At 40.8% G+C, this 23,193-nt stretch overlaps 1 protein-coding gene across 1 annotated transcript in view; it reads left to right on the forward strand.

The window, feature by feature from the left end:
- The window catches only part of WDR43 (WD repeat domain 43), a 64,226-nt gene extending 48,118 nt beyond the window's left edge, over nucleotides 1-16,108 (forward strand). Inside the window, exons 15-18 of the mRNA XM_003941522.4 lie at nucleotides 2,424-2,537; nucleotides 3,271-3,340; nucleotides 14,320-14,369; nucleotides 14,471-16,108. Of these exons, the coding sequence (XP_003941571.2) occupies nucleotides 2,424-2,537; nucleotides 3,271-3,340; nucleotides 14,320-14,369; nucleotides 14,471-14,653 (417 nt within the window). The 3' untranslated portion in view covers nucleotides 14,654-16,108. The remainder of the gene's footprint in view (nucleotides 1-2,423; nucleotides 2,538-3,270; nucleotides 3,341-14,319; nucleotides 14,370-14,470) is intronic.
- Nucleotides 16,109-23,193: the final 7,085 nt, after the last annotated feature.

Raw genomic sequence — 23,193 nt, forward strand, 5'->3', positions numbered from 1 at the left:
TTGATCTCTGCTCCCCCCCACCCCCATTTAAAATGTAACATACATTGTATAGAGATATTTACAAATACAGAAAGGAAAAAAGTTATATAATGACATACTAGCATTTAGATGGGTTTTCCCTTCTCTTTCTATGAAAAACATGCTTAGCAAAAATTGTCTTTTATATTTTATATATTCTTACTCTCCCTTTTAAAACACTTGGCAGGTTTTCATTGTTTTTATATATGCTTAACATGGCTGTCCTGCCTTGCCCCAGGAGGATCAAATGTAGTTAATGGTAACAGTAACGTAAATGAATATTTACTACCTGACAGTTTGCTGATGCTGCTGTCAGCTGTTGATTACCTATGCAAATAGAAGAGGGAAAGCAACACCAGGAAAAAAAAATTTATTCATAATATGAGTTGGGTTCCTTGCCACATCATCACATCAGTTATATTTTAAGCTGGAAATAAAAGTATTAAATTTTTTTCCTTTATCTAGTGCTTTACATTAAGTTTTCAGTTTTTAGTGGATGGTTGAAAAAAATCCTTAATTGTCCTTTAAACTGTAGCTCTTCTGAACACAGTCTCACCCAACTCCTTCCTTGTCACGGTCCCTTGAACTCTTGTCTCTGGCTCCTTTGCCTACAGTGGCTTGAATTAGGGAAACTTGATTAATCTGCTTTGAGGTCAGCAGCTTATTCTTTGTGTGTCTGGGGAGAACTTGCCAAGATGCTGGAATGGGGACAAGACAAACAACAGTAAGGATGGATCCTGGGTCTCCCAGCCTCCAGGAGTCTTGGGAGGTGAACTGGGAGCACTGGTGAGATTGGTGGCTGAGGGGCATTGCAATTGCGTAGAATGATCCCAGCAGACATAGGGGCTTAGGAGTCTGGCTGGCAAAAGAGGCAACACCAATGTGGCCTGAGTTACTTACTTAGAAGTGAGGAGAGAGACCCAGGAGGCCTTGTAGTGAAATCTTTTCTGGAATCACCTCTGAGGTATAACTATCTGAGTAGTTGTGTAATATTCAAGGTCATGGCAGAACAACCAAAGAATGGTATAGGAAGGGCCCCACAGCCCATAAGAGTTATCGAGGAAACCATGTTTTTCCTCGCTCTTTTCCTTCATTTTTTCCTTTTTTTGCAGATATTTTTAAGTGCTTTCTCTAAGCCAAGGGCTATGCTAGGCACAGGGATTCAGCAGTGTACAAAACACTGGTCCCCATCTTCTTGGAGCTCATAGTCTGAACAGGGACACATAAAAGGGAGGGGATAAATTGGAATGCAGTCACCTTAAACCTGTTTTACTGATTTTTGTGTCTGCTGTTTAAAGTTGACATTTGAATGAAACACTTATTTACTAAAGTATCAGAAATAGGAGTGCAGGTAAAGGCTAATCAGAGGAAAGAGTTGGGTCCCTTTTTCTGTAGTGCTACAGGGATAGGTAAAAAAATATTTCAGGAGCAGGAGTGAAATGGGAAAGCCAGCATTGTTCTTAGAGCCCAGAGACCAGACGAAAATCAACCAGAGGCTGTGGGACACATGGGCCCTGTTTTGGACTTCAAAGTGGCTTCCTTTAAAAAGAGGGATTTACATTTTTCCAGTTGGCTTTTTATAGTTGATCTAGGATAGAAAAATTATGGCCATCATGGTGTCCTTTCATAATGTTAAAAATGATCATCTCTGTGAAAGCAGAGAGAGCAAGGGGGCATTAAGGTTTTATGAGAAAGGCAAATTACCATTGTTTTATTCCTTAGTGAACCTGGAGGAGCCAGACCTTTATCAGTTGTGCTGTGTTCCAAATATAACAGCTGTATTCTCGATGCAAAAGACTCCAATGAGAGCAAAAAAGAGAATGTCCTACTTTCATTTTTAAAGCATGCTTCAGAGGATTCATTATCAGGAAGTATATTTAAAATGCAAAAGGTCAACTTTGTACTCTGTTCTGCTGGTCTCTGGGAGCTGGGAAAAGGTTTCCTACCTCTTTGAGGCCTTCCAGTTAGGGTAGATAATGCACTAGCATCAGAGGATAAGATTCAGAGAAAAGCCCTTAGCCTAGAGATCTGTGGTAGAGGCATTTTTAATTTCCTGTCTACTTTATATTGGATATTGGCTTTATCTGAAATAATATGATCAATACAGAGACGTCGCACTCTGCAGATTGTCTGGCCTTGCAGTTTCAGTCTCTTGCTCTTTTATCATTGTTGTTGTTTTTTTTATAAGATTATTATTATTTTTTTCTCTTAGAACGTTGAGGGCCTTCTGTGAAAATTCGTGATGATGTTTTTAGGCTGTGTTGCAAGTAGCCACTGTCACTGGAAGTACTTGTAAGCAGATGTGTGTGGTGCAGTGGCTAAATACTGAGGCATAGCTGAGCATGATTTGTGTGTTTGTCATCTCTAATATGTTAATAGTGCTGTATGATCATCTTTTTCTTCAGTTGCCTGACCTGGTACCCCAGCTGGGGGCACTCTACCAGTTAATGGAAAGCAGAGTCAAAACTTTTCAGAAACTTTCACACCTTCATGGGAAGCTCATTCTTCTAATTACGCAAGTGAGTAAATTGTATTGTTCTGGGCTAAATCTTTTGGATGTGGTAGGAATGGAGAGAGGAATAAGGATCATTTTGAGAAGGGTCTCGCTCTGTTGCTCAGGCTACATTGCAGTAGCATGATCATAGCTCACAGTAGCCTCGCTCAGGCGATTCTAGCCTTCCAGGTAGCTGGGACTACAGGAATGCACCATCATGCCTGGCGGATTTTTAAATTTTTCGTAGAGATGGCATTGCCCAGGCTGGTTTTGAACTCCTAGGTTCAAGGGATCCTCCCACCTTGACCTTCCAAAGTGGTGGAATTACAGGCGTGATCCACCATGCCCGGTTTAGAGCTTCCTATTTCAGTGGGAATTTGGTAAATCAGGATCTAATCTTTAACTTGGAAAGCCTATCAATTTGACGGTAGTAAAGCTTAGTTGTGCCTGTTTCAATTTTTACTCTAATTTTTTTCTCACCATGTATTTCAATTCTTAATATAGTTACTAAGTTATAGGATATTTTTGCAGTTAAAATTTTGGCACAGAAGGATATTCTGATCACCTCTGAGCTTTTCAGCTTTACAGAGTAATTTTCCCTCTTGTATTTGAAGGATTTGTGTACTCTATTGTATGAAGGTCCTCCGTTGTGGTGGAGGATGAGTTGGCTGCAGTGGGGAAGGCTGGGTATGCTGGTCGTCTTGATACTTGGGATATGCTTACACTGTACTTCAGAACAGTACTTTATCTTCTTCCAGGTAACAGCATCAGAGAAGACAAAGGAAACAACTTCCCCTGGACAGAAGGCAAAGTTGGTGTATGAAGAAGGTAATGATTGGGGGGCATGGGATGCACTCTAGAATTACAGCCTTTAGTTTTCAGTGACTGAGTTTCTGTTATCTTTGTGAAACGTCAGTGTAAGATATTGCTTTGGCAAGCCTCCTGTAATTAAAATAGGCAAGTTCATGACAGAAATCTGTGATTGATCAGATAAGAAAAGGCAGAAGTATAATACAATGATAAAAAAGGGCATTAGGTATGGAAGAAATTTTTTATTTTTTTAGTGCATTTTAGGTTTTGGGGTACATGTGAAGAACATGCAAGATTGTTGCATAGGTACACACATGGCCGTGTGATTTGCTGCCTTCTTCCCCATCACCTGTATCTGGCATTTCTCCCCATGCTATCTCTCCCCGGTTCCCTGCCCCCCACTGTCCCTCCCCTGTTTCCCCCCGACAGACCCCAGTTTGTGATGCTCCCCTCCCTGCGTCCATGTGTTCTCATTGTTCAACACCCATCTATGAGTGAGAACATGCAGTGTTTGATTTTCTGTTCTTGGGTCAGTTTGCTGAGAATGATGGTTTCCAGGTTCATCCATATCCCTACAAAGGACACAAACTCATTGTTTTTTTTATGGCTGCAGAGTATTCAATGGTGTATATGTGCCACATTTTCCCTGTCCAGTCTATTGTTGATGGGCATTTGGGTTGGTTCCAGGTCTTTGCTATTGTAAATAGTGCCTTAATGAACATACGTGTGCATGTGTCTTTCAGAGAACAATTTATAATCCTTTGGGTACATAACCCAGTAATGGGATTGCTGGGTCAAATGGAATTTCTATTTCTAGGTCCTTGAGGAATTGCCACACTGTCTTCCACAATGGTTGAACTAATTTACACTCCCACCAATAGTGTAAAAGTGTTCCTATTTCTCCACATCCTGTCCAGCATCTGCTGTCTCCAGGTTTTTTAATGATCGCCATTCTAACTGGCGTGAGATGGTATCTCAATGTGGTTTTGATTTGCATTTCTCTAATGATCAGTGATGATGAGCATTTTTTCATATGTTTGTTGGCCTCATGTATGTCTTCTTTTGTAAAGTGTCGGTTCATATTCACCCACTTTTGAATGGGCTTGTTTTCTTCTTGTAAATCTGTTATAGTTCTTTGTAGATTCTGGATATCAGCCCTTTGTCAGATGGGTAGATTGCAACCATTCTGTTGGTTGCCGATTTATTCTAATGACTGTTTCTTTTGCTGTGCAGAAGCTGTGGAGTTTGATTAGGTCCCATTTGTCTATTTTGGCTTTTGTTGCCAATGCTTTTGGTGTTTTGGTCATGAAGTCCTTGCCTACGCCTATGTCCTGAATGGTTTTGCCTAAATTTTCTTCTAGGGTTTTTATGGTGTTGGGGCTTATGTTTAAGTCTTTAATCCATCTGGAGTTAATTTTAGTGTAAGGTGTCAGGAAGGGTTCCAGTTTCTGCTTTCTGCACATGGCTAGCCAGTTTTCCCAACACCATTTATTAAACAGGGAATCCTTTCCCCATTGCTTGTTTTTGTGAGGTTTGTCAAAGATCAGATGGTTGTAGATGTGTGGCATTGCCTCCGAGGCCTCTGTTCTGTTCCATTGGTCTATATCTCTGTTTTGGTACCAGTACCATGCTGTTTTGATTACTGTAGTCTTGTAGTATAGTTTGAAGTCTGGGAGTGTGATGCCTCCAGCTTTGTTCTTTTTGCTTAGAATTGACTTGGCTATGCGGGCTCTCTTTTGGTTCCATATGAAGTTTAAGGTGTTTTTTTCCAGTTCCGCGAAGAAGGTCATTGGCAGCTTGATGGGGATAGCATTGAATCTGTAAATTATTTCGGGCAGTATGGCCATTTTCGCAATATTGATTCTTCCTAACCGTGAGCATGGAATGTTTTTCCATCCGTTTGTGTCTTCTCTTATTTCATTGAGCAGTGATTTGTAGTTCTCCTTGAAGAGGTCCTTTACGTTCCTTGTTAGTTGTATTCCTAGGTATTTTATTCTCTTTGTAGCAATTGTGAATGGCAGTTCGTTATTGATTTGGAAGTCTGTTATTGGTGTATAGGAATGCTTGTGATTTTTGCACATTGATTTTGTATCCTGAGACTTTGCTGAAGTTGCTTACCTGTTTCAGGAGATTTTGGGGTGAGACGATGGGGTCTTCTAAATATACAATCATGTTGTCTGCAAATAGAGACAATTTGACTTCCTCCTTTCCTATTTGAATACCCTTTATTTCTTTTTCTTACCTGATTGCTCTGGCTAGAACTTCCAATACTATATTGAATAGGAGTGGTGAGAGAGGGCATCCTTGTCCAGTGCCAGATTTCAAAGGGAATGCTTCCAGTGTTTGCCCATTCAGTATGATATTGGCTGTTGGTTTGTCATAAATAGCTTTTATTATTTTGAGATACATTCCGTCAATACCTAGTTGATTGAGGGATTTTAGCATAAAGGACTGTTGAATTTTATCAAAGCCTTCTCTGCAACTATTGAGATAATCATGTGGTTTTTGTCTCTGGTTCTGTTTATGTGGTGAATTACATTTATAGACTTGCATATGTTGAACCAGCCTTGCATCCCCGGGATGAAGCCTACTTGATCATGGTGGATAAGTTTTTTGATGTGCTGTTGCAATCGATTTGCCAGTATTTTATTGAAGATTTTTGTATCTATGTTCATCATGGATATTGGCCTGAAGTTTTCTTTTCTTGCTGAGTCTGCCGGGCTTTGGTATCAGGATGATGTTGGTCTCATAAAATGATTTGAGAAGGATTACCTCTTTTTGGATTGTTTGGAATAGTTTCAGAAGAAGTGGTACCAGCTCCTCTTTGTATGTCTGGTAGAATTCAGCTCTGAACCCATCTGCACCTGGGCTTTTTTTAGGTGGTAGGTTATTAATTGCTGCCTCAACTTCAGACCTTGTTACTGGTCTATTCAGGGTTTTGACTTCTTCCTTGTTTAGTCTTGGGAGGATGCAAGTGTCCAGGAATTTATCAATTTCTTCCAGGTTTGCTAGTTTTTGTGCATAGAGTTGTTTGTAATAATCTCTGATGGTGGTTTGTATTTCTGTGGAATCTGTGGTGAGATCCCCTTTATCACTTTTTATTGCATCTATTTGATTATTCTCTCTTTTCTTTTTTATTTATCTGGCTAGTGGTCTATTTTGTTGATCTTTTCAAAAAACCAGCTCCTGGATTTATTGGTTTTTTTTTTTTGAAGGGTTTTTTGTGTGTCTATTGCATTCAGTTCTGCTCTGATCTTAGTTACTTCTTGTCTTCTGCTAGCTTTTGAGTTTTTTTCATGTTGCTCCTCTAGCTCTTTCCATTTTGACGACAGGGTGTTAATTTTAGATCTTCTCCTGCTTCTCATGTGGGCATTTATTGCTATATATTTTCCTCTAGACACTGCTTTAAATGTGTCCCAGAGATTCTGGTATGTTGTGTCTTCGTTCTTGTTGGTTTTGAAGAACATCTTTATTTCTGCCTCCATTTCATTGTTTATCCAGTCAACACTCAAGAGCCAGTTGTTCAGTTTCCATGAAACTGTGCGGTTCTGAGTTAGTTTCTGAATTATGAGTTCTAACTTGATTGCACTGTGGTTTGAGAGATTGTTTGTTATGATTTTCGTTCCTTTGTATTTGCTGAGGAGTGATTTACTTCCAATTATGTGATCAATTTTAGAATAAGTGTGATGTGGTACTGAGAGGAGTGTATATTCTGTGGATTTGGGTTCGAGAGTTCTGTAAATGTCTATTAGGTTTGCTCGGTCCAGATCTGAGTTCAAGTCCTGGATATCCTTGTTAATTTTCTGTCTCGTTGATCTGTCTAATATTGACAATGGGGTGTTAAAGTCTCTCCACTATTATTGTGTGAGAGTCTGAGTCTCTTTGTAAGTCATTAAGAACTTGCTTTATGTATCTGGGTGTTCCTGTATTGTGTGCATATATATTTAGGATCGTTAGCTCTTCTTATTGCATTGATCCTTTTACCATTATGTAATATCCTTTTGTCTCTTTCGATCTTTGTTGGTTTAAAGTCTGTTTTATCAGAGATGAGAATTGCAACTCCTGCTTTTTTTTTGCTCTCCATTTGCTTGGTAAATCTTCCTCCATCCCTTTATTTTGAGCCTTTGTGTATCCTTGCATGTGAAATGGGTTTCCTGGATACAGCACACTGATGGGTTTTGGCTTTTTCTCCAATTTGCCAGTCTGTGTCTTTTGATTGGGGCATTTAGCCCATTTACATTTAGGGTTAATATTGTTATGTGTGATTTTGATACTGCCATTTTGATGCTAGTTGTCTGTTGTGCCTGTTAGTTGATGCAGTTTCTTCATTGTGCCGATGCTCTTTACCATTTGGTATGTTTTTGGAGTGGCTGGTACTGGTTGTTCCTTTCTATGTTTAGTACCTCTTTTAGGAGCTCTTATAAAGCAGGCCTAGTGGTAATGAAATCTCTGAGTACTTGCTTGTTCGCAAAGAATTTTATTTTTCCTTCACTTATGAAGCTGAGTTTGGCTGGATATGAAATTCTGGGTTGAAAGTTCTTTTCTTTAAGGATGTTGAATATTGGCCCCCCACTCTCTTCTGGCTCGTAGGGTTTTTGCCGAGAGATCTGCTGTGAGTTCGATGGGCTTCCCTTTGTGGGTAACCTGACCTTTTTCTTCGGCTGCCCTTAGCATTTTCTCCTTCATTTCAACCCTGGTGAATCTTACGATTATGTGCCTTGGGGTTTTTCTTCTTGAGGAATATCTTTGTGGTATTCTCTGTATTTCTTGGAATTGAATATTGGCCTGCCTTGCTAGGTTGGGAAAGTTTTCCTGGATAATATCCTGAAGAGTATTTTCCACCTTGGATTCATTCTCTCCATCACATTCAGGTACACCTATGAAACGTAGATTAGGTCTTTTCACATAGTCCCATATTTCTTGGAGACTTTGTTTATTCCTATTTACTCTTTTTTCTCTAATCTTTCCTTCTCGTTTTATTTCATTGAGTTGATCTTCAACCTCTGATATCCTTTCTTCTGCTTGGTCAGTTCGGCTGTTGAAACTTGTGCATGCTTCGTGAAGTTCTCGTGTTGTGTTTTCAGCTCCATCAATTCACTTACATTCCTCTCTAAGTTGTTTATTCTCGTTAGCATTATGTCAAATCTTTTTTCAAGGTTCTTAGTTTCTTTGCATTGGGTTAGAACATGTTCTTTTAGCTCAGTGGTTTCTTATTACCCACCTTCTGAAGCCTGTTTCTGTCAGTTCATCACACTCATTCTCCATCCAGCCTTGTTCCCTTGCTGGTGAGGAGTTGTGATCCCTTGTAGGAGGAGAAGCATTCTGGTTTTGGGTGTTTTCATCCTTTTTCTGCTGATTTCTTCCCATCTTTGTGGATTTATCCACCTGTCATCTTTCTAGTTGTTGGCTTTCAGATTGGGTCTCTGAGTGGACGTCCAGTTTGTTGATGATGAAGTTATTTCTTTCTGTTTCTTAGTTTTCCTTCTAACATTCAGGCCCCTCTACTGTAGGACTGCTCAGGTCCACTCCAGGCCCTCTTGCCTGGTGATCACCTGCAGCGGCCTCCCCTCTTTCGCTGGGAGCTGCAATCCTGAGCTGCTCCTAATTGGGCATCTTCGGAAGGGATTTTATTTTAAAGACAGGGTCTCAGTCTGTTGCCCAGGTTGTAGTGCAGTGGCGTGATCCCAGCTCACTGCAGCCTCCACCTCTTGGGCTCAATGCAATCTTCCCACCTTAGCCTCCTGAGTAGCTGGGACTGTAGTCGGGCACCACCAGGCCGGGCTAACTTTGGTACTTTTTGTAAAGAAAGAGTTTCACCATGTTGCCCAGGATGGTCTCAAACTTCTGGGCTCACATGATCCTAAAGTGCTTGGATTACAGGAGTGAGCCACCATGCCCAGCTGCGTATGGAAAAGATTTAAATAGAAGAACAATACATGAACAATTAGTGCAAATATATGTAAAAATCTCGATGGTATAGCTAATTTTTAAGAAAACATTTATGACCAAAATTGACTTTAAAAGAAATAAAAAATTTGAAAAAGCTGATAGCTCTAAAACTGACTTTGTAAAACCTCTCACAAGGTGTCATGCTCAGAAAATTTGAAGGTTATTTTATTGAGCCTGTAAAGAACAGATTCATTCTTTTTTTTCTGGACAGGATCTCTTTCTGTTGCTCATGCTGGAGTGTAGTGGCTCAAGCTCGATCATAGCTCACTGCGGCCTCAAACTCCTACACTCAGGCGATCCTCCTGCTTCAGCCTCTAGCGTAGCTGGAACTGCAGGCTTCAGCCACCATGCCTGGCCTTTTTTTTTTTAAGTAGAGATGAGGTCTCTTTGTTGCCCAAGCTTGTCTAGTACATGCGGCCTCAAACACAATCTTCTCATGTCAGTTTCCCACAGTGCTGGGAATAGAAGCATGACCCACAACACTGGGCTATCCTTTTTGTCACGTTCTAGCAATTTAGTTATTTTAGGAGCCAAGTGTAATCTTGATAACAAAACCTGAAAATGTCAAAAGAGAACATTTTAGACCATCCTCAAATCTTGAGTAGCAAATTGATTATAGAAGTGTAGAGTTACAAAGTTAATATGCAGTAATAGACAGCTGGACCAATAGATTGGCATAGTTAACCCTAGAAAACCAGTAGCTCTGTGGACTCTTGTTGTGCTAATTGATGGTGTGTATTGTATCATTGTGGAGAAGATAGCCTTCCCAGTAAATAGTTTTGGGGAATTTACTGAGTAAATAGGAACTCATGCTGTGGTTGCATATCCTTCCATTCATCAGGGGCACTCCCAAAGTGCTTGTGTGTACCCCAATGACTAAAACTTCTCCAAGTGTGAACAGAGGACCTGTGGGTGCCCAGAACTCTTTCAGAGGCTCATGATATTCTCCATTTTTCAACCAGTCATCTGTGGGAGGCTAGATTTTCTTCATAGTGTATTTGCATTATTTGTACATGGATAATTTATATGGAACAAAAAAATCACATCATACGTCACATTCCATGTTGTGAGAAGTTGATAAATTTGAAAGAGTGAAAATAGGTGTTGGCCACGATTTGGGGAATGGGAACTCATGCTGTGGTCGGGAGTATGTGGGCTTTCTTCTTAGAGAACAACTTTGTAGGTTGGGCTCGGTGGCTCACGCCTGTAATCCCAGCACTTGGGGAGGCCAGGGCATGCGGATCATGAGGTCAGGAGTTCGAGACCAGCCTGGTCAACATAGTGAAACCCCATCTCTACTAAAAATACAAAAATTAGCTGGTGTGGTGGCATGTGCCTTTATTCCCAGCTACTTGGGAGGCTGAGGGAGGAGAATCGCTTGAGCTTGGGAGGCAGATGTTGCAGTGAGCCAAGACCACGCCATTGCACTCCAGCCTGGGTGATAGATAGAGTGAGATTCTGTCTCGAAAAAAAAAAAAAGAGCAATTTTGTAATGTCAAAATTGACAATTTGCATATCCTTCCATTCATCAGGGGCACTCCCAAAGTGCTTGTGTGTGCCCCAATAATTAACACTTCTCCAAGTGTGAACAGAGGAGCTGTGGGGATGCCCAGAACTCTTTCAGAGGCTCATGATGTCCTCCATTTTTCAACCAGTCATCTGTGGGAGGATTTTTTTCATATAGTTCAAATAAAACAACATATCAAAAAAAATAGGCTGGGCGCGGTGGCTCAAGCCTGTAATCCCAGCACTTTGGGAGGCCGAGGCGGGTGGATCACGAGGTCAAGAGATCGAGACCATCTTGGTCAACAAGGTGAAACCCCGTCTCTACTAAAAATACAAAAAATTAGCTGGGCATGGTGGCCCGTGCCTGTAATCCCAGCTACTCAGGAGGCTGAGACAGGAGAATTGCCTGAACCTAGGAGGCGGAGGTTGCGGTGAGCCGAGATCGCGCCATTGCACTCGAGCCTGGGTAACAAGAGCGAAACTCCGTCTCAAAAAAAAAAAAAATAGAATGCAGAAGCAAATATGAGAAGTTTTTAACAGTGTCACTGTACTCAGCAGAATTGGTTGTTGTTTTGGAAATATCATTTTTTCATTAAAATATTTATGTTAACATGTAATGGTTGGGCATTTGTAAACAGATTATTCTTAAAACATTGAATTTGAGGCGGGCGTGGTGGCTTACGTCTGTAATTCCAGTACTTTGGGAGGCCAAGGCGGGCGGGGTGGGTCACGAGATCATCCTGGCCAACAATGGTGAAACCCTCGCTGTACTAAAAATACAAAAATTAGCTGGACCTGGTGATGTGCACCTGTAGTCCCAGGCTGAGGCAGGAGAATGGCTTTATCCCAGGAGGCAGAGGTTGCAGTGAGCCCAGATTGCGCCACTGCACTCCAGCCTGGCGCCTGACAACAGAGCAAGACTGTCTCAAAAAAAAAAAAAAAATTAAAAAAAAAGAATTTGAATTGATAAATATAGGTATACTTTCCCCACATAAACAAAAACTTTTTTGATCCCTCAGTTTTTTAAGAATGTGAAAGCATTTTAAGGCTAAAAGGCTTGACAACATAGCTTTAAAACATGTAAGTAAAGACATTATATAAGTATGTTCACCATGGCCTTTATAATTAAGAAAAAGACTTAGAAACAGCATAATTCTTCTTTAGTGGGAGTGTGTTTAAAATGGGTTATTACTTTAGCATAACATGACATTAGTGAGAGTGCCTGGAGTAGAGGTCTGGGTTAACATGCGTAAGTTTGATAACAAAATCAAGTCACAAAATGATACCTTCTGTATAGCATTGTATAATTGTGTACAAATGTATAAGTTAGGTAACTCACAAAACTGTAATAGAGTATTGCCTCCTTATCCTCAGGGATACATTCACAGGCCCCCAGCGGATGCCCGAAACCTTGTATAGTACAGAACTCATGTGTACTGTGTTTTTTCCCTATGCATACATACCTGCAGGCACAGTAAGAAATTAAAACTGTAATTATTAGTAAAGTGTTAGTAAGCAAAATCAGGGTGGCTTGAACATAAGCTCTGTGATACTGCAACATTTGATTTGGTAACTGAGGTGGCTACTAAATGACTAATGAAGCTGGACAAAGGGATGATTTACCCCTACGTCCGGAAGGAGCCTGATGGCGGGACCCTTCATCATGCTACACATCCTGGCGCTCAATTTCAAAGTTAGGAATCCTTGATTCGTCACATATTCTATTTAATATTTTTGGACTGCAGTTGCCATGGGAAGCTGAAACCCAGGAAAGGAAAGCATATTAGGGTGAACTGCTGCATATGTTTTTCGTGAATATGTGCATGTGTAATTCTTGGGTAATGTATCTATTGTAACAGCATAGTGGGGAATGATAAGCTCACAGTAGTGGTTTCTTTTGGGGAATGGGCTTAGGGAGATGGCCACGTAAGGAAACTTAATCTGTGGATAATGATTCATTTTCTTAAGAAAAAGTAGCTATAAGAAGAATGTTAGAATATCACAAAAGAATAGGAACCCCATTCTATATTATTGAACAACATTGGCACACCTAACAAGATCAATTCCTTAGTTTTATCTAATGCCTTGTTCATCTTCATCTTTCTCCAATTAACCATAAAATATCCTTTAAAGCTGATTTTTCCATACTAGACTCGAGTTTTACGTTATGGAGGGTATTGAATCTGGCTACTGTGTTTCTGAAGTCTCTTTTTAGTCTTTAAGAACTCAGCGTTTCATGACATGGACTTGCTGAAGAGACTGGGAAGTGTATTCACAGAATACTCCACCTTGTGGTTGTGGCTTTGCTTCCTTTTGGTTTCTTTTAATTTCCTCCTTTAAGCTACAGTTTCTTTAAACTGGATGTGATATCTAAAGGTTTGATTAGATTTTGTTCTTGGAGGGGTTGCCTCAGTGCTGATTTTTCATACTGCATCACACCAAGAACCACATTGTGCATGTTCTTTCACTAGTGATACTAAGATTACTGGCAGTTTTTTTCCTCTCCATTGTGACATATGTCTTCCTTGGTGCTTCGAAAAGTGTCTAGTTATGTTACTTTTTTTTTTAACGTTTCAATGTTCCCCCAACCCCAACAATCATACATCTAACATAACAGTTGCTAATATTTCATTATCAGTACTTTATGGGTTAAAATTCATGCTAATTCTTCCATTTCATTTATAAGCCAGCTTTTCTCTGTTGAATTTTTCCTCATCACTGGGGCTATTTGGTAGCCCTGATACAGCTTAGTATTTTAAGATGAGATTTTTGTAAGGGTTTGGCTTGATTTGTCCTTGAAGGAATAATATAATGATATGCTTTTATACATACAAGAGTAAATTAGCCAGGTGTGGTGGCTCACGCCTATAATCCCAGCACTTCCGGGGGTGGAGGTGAGCCGATCCTTTGAGTCTAGGAGTTCAAGATCAGCCTGGGCAATGTGGCGAAACCCCCTCTTCTACCAAAAATTATCTGGGTGTGGCGGCTACTCAGGAGGCTGAGGCAGGAACCTGAGGCTTGAACCTGGGAGGCAGAGGTTACAGTGAGCCAAGATCTCTTCACTGCGCTCCAGCCTGCAACAACAACAACAACAACAACAAAAGTTACGGCTTAGTTGGATGATTGCTAAATATAAATAATATTTCTGGCCCGGCACAGTGACTCATGCCTGTAATACCAGCACTTTGGGAGGCTGAGGCAGCCGGATCACGAAGTCAAGAGATCGAGACCATCCTGACCAACATGGTGAAACACCGTCTCTCCTAAAAATACAAAAAAATTAGCCGGGCATGGTGGTGTACGCCTGTAGTCCCAGCTACTCAGGAAGCTGAGGCAGGAGAATTGCTTGAAACCAGAAAATGGAGGTTGAATTGAGCCGGATTGCGCCACTGCACTCCAGCCTAGCGATAGAGGGAGACTGTCTAAAATAGTAATACTTCTTTCTTTCTAAAGTACATTCAGGAATCTGGTTCTGTTTAATTTCTAGGCTATACCCTCTGTTTTGTGTTAAAATTGGGCTGGATTTTTTTCTCCCCTTACAGAATCTTCCGAAGAGGAGTCTGACGATGAAATAGCAGATAAGGATTCTGAAGTGAGTGATTCATTCCCTGGTATATACATTGGCCTTTATATCCTCATACTCTGTAAGAATGAGGCCTTCATGAATGCTTTCCTTGTTGGTATTTCTACTAGGATAATTGGGATGAAGATGAGGAGGAGAGTGAAAGTGAGAAAGATGAGGATGATGCTGAAGAAGAGGATGAGGATGCTGAAGGAAAAGATGAAGAAAATGCTGAGGACAGAGATAGAGCAAGTGAAAAAGAATTAAATGGCGATTCTGACTTAGATCCTGAAAATGAAAGTGAAGAAGAATGAAGACAGCAAAGCAAGCCAGTCAAACTATATAAACTCTGGCTCACCTTGCCCAGTGGTGAGGGTTGCCTCTGTGCCAGGATGCCAAGGACCGCTGCGCATTTCCAAATTCACAGCAGTGGATTCCACGCCACCTTCCTGTCCTGAGCACCCCAGACTTAACTGTGTAAATAAGAGTGTTTCATTCAAATGTTAATAAACTTTACACAGTATATAGACACATTTTCTGCAATGTACTGACATCAGTGTCCAATATATGGTATATTTTTATAATATAATATCCTAGTAAGATTGGTTATATCAAGAATTGACTTACGTGCAGATAAAGACCTTTCCCGTAGGAGTTGAAGAACTGGATGGTCGTGTAGGAGTCAGCTCTTATCTCAGGTTGGTATCTTTCATCAAATCCAGATGCAAAGCAGCACTAGTGAAAATTTTTTTTAATTTAGTACATTTAATTTGGTACATTTTCATAAAATACAAAGGGATAACTAAAAACCGGAGTAAAAATGATTGTATTTTAAAAAAATCATCGCTATCTCTAGCTTCTCTGTTAACTGTGAGAATCTGGTTTGAGTCGGACTGCATATTTGAAGTGCTGCCCCAGAATAACCACTTACTTTTTAAGCTGTCATGTGAAGTATTTTTTTAAAACAAAAATTATGATAACTGAAAAACTAGAGAAGTAGCCATATTAAGGAGTTTTCTTGACTGCAGATTGCTTGTAAAGAATCATCAGTGTATAGATTAGAAGAGCTCATTACCTGCAACTTTGTAAAAAATTCAGTTATAGCTGCTTTTGAAGAGGTTTTCATTTTTATTTAAATTACTAATGGATCAAAGAACAATTGTTTATTTTTTCTCTTTGGTTTTAGATATTAATGATAACCTTGCTGGAATTTTTTTCCAAAGAAAATATTTTTATAATTAAATAATTTAATGTTTTTCTTCCTTTTCATTACCTACTCTTGGCAGTGTTAGGGTATCCGTTTACCTTTAAAATGATAATATCACTTAAGATTTTTTATGTATGTATAAATAAGTATTTTGGTGTGCTACAAAAAAAGCCTTTGCAAATTATCAGTAGTAGTTTTTTTTTTTTTTTTTTTTTTTTTTTTTTTTTTTTTTTTGGTTAAAGAATGAGCCGATACCGGCTTAGTGCTCACTAGGGGACATGCAGATGGAGGCTCACCTCTAAGAAAGGGCTGGGCAGATGGATCTATTTTTTTTCCCACCTGTGAATATGTAAAACAAAACCATTATCTTTGAGGGACTTTTTAATATCAGTGGCAGAACAGAAATTTGTGTGCTCAACTTAAGAGCCAGAGCCATATAAACATCTTGGGAAAGCAAGTTTGAACCAGCTACTGGTGTAATGTACAGTTTTGTCTATAAATGGAGCTGTTTATGGCAATTTAATACCATTTTCTTTGTAAAGTGAATAAATATTCATCTTTACCTAGTGCTTGTCTTGTGGTATATGTAGAGGAATACAGCCACATGTTTGGGCTTTTGGTGTAAAGGTTTTTAAAAAGCAGTTTCACTCCCCTGGCATTAAATAGGTAAGTGCTTTCAAAGCTTGTGGATAACCTAGACTTTGCAACGAAGTGACAGAACCAAGACATTTGTGTTAGTCTAGTGTCAGCTGTAGCTGGTTGATTCCTCATTCATTCCCACTTGACTGGGTTGTGACTTCAGAACCCAGGGCTGCAGTGGCAGTAAAGAAAGGCACGTGCTGATCAGTTAAATCCTGCACTGGTAACTAACACCTGGCTTATGAGTGTGATTTCCCTTACACCTAAGTCTACTTAAAGAAGTAATTGATGACAACCATGTGGTAATTTCTAATAATTTTTTTGGTTTAGAAAAATCCAGAGTGAAATTAGACTTGTTACAAAAAGAATCTTGTATTTTTAGAGTATTTCATTGTCTCTTTCCACTCCTAAATCATGCAGCAAAGTTTCTGTGTTTTGTTTTTTGAGATTAATTTTTCTTCCCAACTTTTTATTGAAAAATTTTTAGCCCTCCAACCATGATCAAGTCAATAATCATGTTGTAATTACATGTCATATTGCTGTAATAATTCACAATAGTCATTCTCTTGTGTGTGTGTGTATTTTAATGTTTAAGTGAATTCACACAAATTAAGCCATGTTGTAGAATGTCCTACATTGTGGATCCGTCCAATTGTTTCCTTGTGATTAGATTCTAGTTTAAATACTTATTGGCAGGAATCCTAAAAAGGTGGTGGTATTTGACTTGAATTTGTAAAAGTGGATTCTTCGGGTGTAAATGAATATATGCGTATGTTTTAATGTAAGTAGATGTCAGGGCTTCAGGTTTGGGGGTTTTGAAGCGATAGTACGATGGTTAATGCTTTGAGGCTCGGAAACTGGATCTTCGTAATGAAAACATTGGATGCATTGCTATATCTGGGGTTGTTATAATTCCATTGGTGGTTAATGCCCAACATGCTACATTCATTCATTCAGCAAGTACTTACTGATTGCCTACTCTGTGTCAGGGATTATTTAGTAGCTTGATATGTAACCGCTGAACAGCAGCAATGAAGGATATCTGCCTTTGAGAAGCTGACATCCCACCAGGGACATGAAGACCATAAACAGTGTATAAGTGAGTAAATGCTAACCTTTTTGGCTCCAGGGACTGGTTTGATCTGACAGTTTTACCACAGACCGAGTGGGGACAGGGGATGGTTTCAGGATGATTCAAGCACATTACATTTATTGTGCACTTCATTATTATTACATTGTAATATATAATGAAATAATTATACAGCTTACCATAATGTAGAATCAGTGGGAGCCCTGACCTTGGTTTCCTACAACTACACGGTTCTTTCCATCTGGGTGGGATGGGAGACAGTGATAGATCATCAGGCATTAGAGTCTCATAAGGAGCACACAACCTAGATCCCTCTCAGTAGGGCCCTCCTATGAGAATCTAATGCTGCTGCTGATCTGACGGGAGGTAGAGCTCAGGCTGTAATATGAGTGGGGATCGCCCTTGCTCACTGAGCCTCCACTCACCTGCTGTGCAACCCCGTTCCTAACAGGCCATGGACCTGTTTAGAAGGTGGTAACTTAACGGGTGGAATAGCAGATTAAGAAGGTTGGGAGTTAGGGTTGGGGAGTGCTGGTTGCAGAATTAAATACATGATCAGGGTAGGGCTTACTGAGAGGGAGAGATTTGAACATAGACTGACTGGGAGGAGGTAAGAGTCAGCGAAGTAGGTATCTGGGGAAGAGAAATGAGCCTGAGGTGTGACAGAAACTGAGAGGCAGTCCATGTGATGCATAGTGAGAAAAGGAGATTAAATTGGAAGGTAGCCAGCAGTCAGGTTGTGTAGGGCCTTGAGGCCATTTTGTAGGGGCTATCTTACGTTGATGTGACAGTTTGAGCAGAAGAGTGACATGGTCTGCCTTCTGTGTTAATGATTCAGTATCATCCTCGATGCTGCGTTGAGAAAGCACTGAAGGACAGTTTCTTGAAAGGCACAAACCAGTGGGGTGCTTTTAGAGCCATCCAGGGAACAGGCGATGGTGACTTGGGTCAGGGTCCTATTAATTGGAGTTGGAAAGGATTGGCTGGCTTGTGATATTTGGAAGTTAGAGCTGATGGGATTTCTTGTGAGATGTACAAGGAAGTGAGAAGGCAGGTATGATTCATAGATGCTTTTTGCTAGGACCTGGATGCTGCTGTGGGTGGAGTGGGTTTGTGAGGGGAGATCAGGAACTGAGTTCTGGGCATGTTGAGTTCTAGATGTCTATGAGGCATGCAGATACACACCCACTTAACTTGGGGGAGAGGTTGGGTTGGAGGGAGTAATTTGGTGTTGGCATGGGTGACATGAAAACTGTCAAAAGACCCAAGGGTGTGGTCTGAATAGAGCCCCCAGGCCTAGCCCTGGGCAGGAGCGGGGACCTCAAAGGTCCCAAGAAAGAGTGACGGTGAGGTAGGAGAAACTGATATTTGTTCTGTTATCTTCAAATTTGAATTATCTTTCTCTCTCTCTCTCTCTCTCTCTCTCTCTCTCTTTTTTTTTTTTTTTTTTTTGTGGAAACAGGGTCTTGTTCTCACCCAGGCTGGAGTGCAGTGGCGTGATCATAAGGATTCTTCCACCTCTCATCTTCTTGAGTAGCTGGAACTAGAGGTGCACAGTACCATGCCCAGCTAATTTTGATACTTATTTTGTAGAGATTGGGTTCTGCCATGTTGCTGGTCTTAATCCTCCTGCCTTGACCTCCCAAAGTGCTGGCTTGGTGTCGTGGCTTAGGGGCAAGTCACCATGTCTGGCCAGATCTGAATTCTTGCCATCCCTTAGTTGTAGTTCTTTCAACTGTAATTGATATGATTACTAGTGAACCCACCCAGGCAGCAGTGGCTTTTACAATGCTCCTCCTGTAACTTTACGATGCTCCTCCTGTGACCATTTGTGATCATGTCTTTGAAGATAACTCAGGCATCAAATTAGATTTTCTTTTAATCTGGTGTAGTAGTCTTTGACTTTTGTGGCACCTCAGCACTGTCCTTATGCAGACAGAATTGTGCGGTGGATCACAAAGCAGTGGCAGAATGAGAAGCAGCAGCAGTGTAACTGGATTAGCAGGCATCATTCCAACTGAGGAAGCCCTGTGTGGAAAAGCATGGGGTGGGTGGCGCTGCTTCACATGGTGCTGGCTCACTCGACGTGAGGGAACTGGGCTGGCTGTGCTCATCTGTACTATAACTTGTGTTCATATATGTGTGGGTAATTTTTTTTTTTTTTGAGACAGAATCTTGCTCTGTCGCCAGACGAGTGCAGTGGCGCTATCTCGGCTCACTGCAACCTCCACCTCCTGGGTTCAAGTGATTCTCCTACCTCAGCCTCCTAAGTAGCCGGGACGATAGTCGTGTGCTACCATGCCCAGCGAATTTTTGTATTTTTAGTAGAGACGGGGTTTCATCATGTTGGCCAGGATGGTTTCGAACTCCTAACCTCGTTATTAACCCACCTCAGCCTCCCAAAGTGCTTCAGTTACAGGTGTGAGCCACCGTGCCTAGCCATGTGTAGGTAATTTTTAATATAAAAATATTTCTGAGAAAAATAAATAGGCGTGATGGCACATGCCTATGGTCTCAGAACAATTATAAGTCATTGTGTAGAAAGTAGTACAAAATGAAGTTTGCTTGGATGTTGTATGAAAAATCCAAAGGTTGAAAATTACCACATTAGAAATGGCCTGGCATATCCTAGGTAATGATGGCTCGCAGGAGAGGAAATACGCCACTGGGGTGCTAAAGTTAGAAAGGGCTTTTAGAGGGAAATAAAAACTAGGTAATGAAAACATTTTGCCCTGGGCTTGCCCATGGCCCTGTTGTAGTTTAATTTGTTAGAGATTCTGCCTCGACCTAGAGCTGTCCAGAAAGTTCAACAGAGAGCCTGGAAGCAGCGCTGAAGTCCGAGAGAGGACTCGGCAGCTCCCTTAATGGGTTCTGTGTGGTCATCATGCTCCAAAGCTGAGCCAAAGCTTTGCAGGTTCAGAAACTTAAAACTTTGTTCTTGTCTCTGGAGCTGTTGCAATTTCACAGTCGAATCACTGACCAGGCTTCCAAGAGAAATTGTGTTGTATGTTGTATTTATTTGCAAGAAGTAACATTCCTCTCAGTGGAGCAGGATGTTCCCGTTGGGTGGTGACCCTTCTTTGTACTCAGGAGAGTCACATAATAAACCGGCTTCATAATTGGAATATTGTGTTTGGATCAGAGTACGGATGGAATTGGAGTAAGAGAAACGAACTGGGTGTCCTTCGTAGCTGGTGGTGTGAACGAATCCCGCCCTGCCTGTGCTGACGGGGTTGGAGTTCTTGGCTTTGTTATGTGTTGTGCTGGATGCTCTTCCTTCATGCTGAACACCCTCCTTTGGTTACCAAGAATTGTTAACAAACAGTTGACTGGCTGGAATTGGGATGCTTTGAGTCTCCTCAGGCATCCACTGAGGTTTGCTGGTTAGGGTGCTTTCTCATAATTCAGAGATCACTTGCTGGTGAGCATGGGTTCCACAGCAATGTGTTACACCTAAAAGACAGACTGGATAGACTCAGCCAGACTTTGACCTTGTTAATTAATGACTCAACCTCCACAAAGTCCCCTCCCCTTTTTTTTGTGGCACAATATACCTACTATTTACCATGTTAATCAATTTTAGGTGTACAGTTCTGTGTCATGAAGTATAGTCTCTCTCGGTGACTTGTGGTTTGATGAGACATAAGAAATACAAGGAGGGCTGGCTGGGCACGGTGGCCCACAGCTGTCATCCCAGCACTTTGAGAGGCTGAGGTGGGCAGATCATGAGGTCAGGAGTTTGAGACCAGCCTGACCAACATGGTGAAACCCTCCGTCTCTCCTAAAAATACAAAATTGAGTGTGGTGGCGCGCGCCTGTAATCCCAGCTACTCAGAAGGTTGAGGCAGGAGAATCGCTTGAACCTGGGAGGCAGAGGTTGCAGTGAGCCGAGATTGCGGCACTGTACTCCAGCCTGGGCAACAGAGTGAGACTCTGTCTCCAAAAAAAGGGCAGACCGGAAAGCAAGTAAGTCTGTTGTGAGAAGAGATTACTTTGAGGTCCAGAAGCTGCGTGCTAGTTCTGGATGTATAACACAGCATGGCAGTGAAAACTCTTTTTCTGGAGTGTGACAGGAGAGGAATAGCAGTGCCACTTGTCTTGTGGATGCTGCAAGAACCACACGGAGCAGCCCTGAGAGTACACGTTGGACATCAGAGTGCAGCGCCTGGCTAAGGGATTGTTTCTAGAGCAGTTAATTATTAAATGTTTTCCCAGTATGGGAAGGGAAGATGGGGTGGGGGAGTAAGTTCTAACGGAAATTTCTTTTTGTCTTTGGCGTAAATCAAGAAATGCAGACACAGCCTTATGGGTGGACATAGTTCCCCTTTCCAAAGGTGAAAAAGGGAACGTCATAAAATCTTTTAAAAATAAGATTTTAAAAAATGTTTTGTTTTGAAAGCCAGTGGCACATTCATAGAGGAAATTTTGGAAAATACTAAAAGATATAAAGAAGGAAAATAAAATCATAGATAACTATGTTTTGGTGTGTCTCCTTTTAATTTTTCTCTGCATGAATACACATTTTTCTTAGGAAATTGGAATCAATATATATTTATTTCATCTTTTACACAGTATCCATTGTCCATTATCCTTTGAAATAATGTTTGCGGTTCTCACTGTTCCTCCCATTATACTTTAACTGTTCCCATGTTTTCATTTGTCGTAAGTAATGCTAGAAGGAACATTCTTAGACATATTTTGTATTTTTCTTAAAATGTATCCTTATATTTCTAGGAGTCGCGTTTCTGAGAAAAATAACATGCATACTCCCTTAAGACTTAAGAAATAGACCAAAATCCCTTTCCAGAAGGGTTCTATCAATTTTGGGCTCCGTAAGCAGTGTTTTTATTTCCATTTCATCATGACTCTCAGTTTAACTACTTTTTAAAATGTTCATTGCCACTTGTATTTCTTTATTATATTGTGGGTTTAGATCCTTGTCCATGCTTAAAAAGGCATTGTCCTGTTTACCTATAAAGTCTTTTTTATAAAAGAGAATCATTCCTTTCCAAACATGTGCCGCAAATATTTTTCATGGTTTGCCTTTTCATTTTTTTGATTCTTTTTCTCTGTTTCTCTCTTTCGTTCTTTCTTCCTCTCCTCCTCTCTTCCTTCTCTTCCTTTCCTTTCTTTCTTCCTTTCCTTTTTTGAGACAGAATCTCACTCTACTCAGGCAGGAGTGCAGGAGGGCGATTGCAGCTCATTGCAGCCTCTGCCTCCCAGGTTTGAGCAATTCTGCCTCAGTTTCCCGAGTAGCTGGGATTATAGGCGCGTGCCACCACGCCTGGCTAATTTTTGTATTTTTAGTAGAGATAGGGTTTCACTGTACTGGTCAGGCTGGTCATGAACTGACCTCAAGTGATCCTCCCACCTTGGCCTCCCGAAGTGCTGGAATGATTACAGGTGTGAGTCACTGCACCCAGCTGATACTAGTTTTCTTTAACCTTTATTTTTAAGCTTAAACAAACTTTCCTCTTCTGAAAGTAGGCAGGTATTTCTTGCATTTTGTTCTAGTGTCTTGTCATCTCTCTCTGTGTATGTATTTATATACATATATTTTTAATTTATTTATTTTACTTTAGGTGCATACTGTATCTGGCATTTCTCCCCATGTTATCCATCCCCACCATCCCCTCCCTCCCGACCCCCCATTGTCTCTCCCCTACCCCGCTCAACTGTCCCCTGTGTGTGAGGCTTCTCTCCCTGAGTCCACGTGTTCTTGTTCAACACCCACCTATGAGTGAGAACATACAGTGCTTGGCTTTCTGTTCTTGCATCAGTTTGCTGAGAATGATGGTTTCCAGATACACTTCAGTAAATTGTGACTTTTCAGTGCATTGTGAAATCATTAAATTGGGTTGCAGCCACCACTTTTTAAAGAAGAAAATGTAATTAAGATAGAGCATACCAGTGCATTG

This window comes from Saimiri boliviensis, chromosome 1 (assembly GCF_048565385.1).
Source record: "Saimiri boliviensis isolate mSaiBol1 chromosome 1, mSaiBol1.pri, whole genome shotgun sequence".
NCBI classification, from domain to species: Eukaryota; Metazoa; Chordata; class Mammalia; order Primates; family Cebidae; genus Saimiri; species Saimiri boliviensis.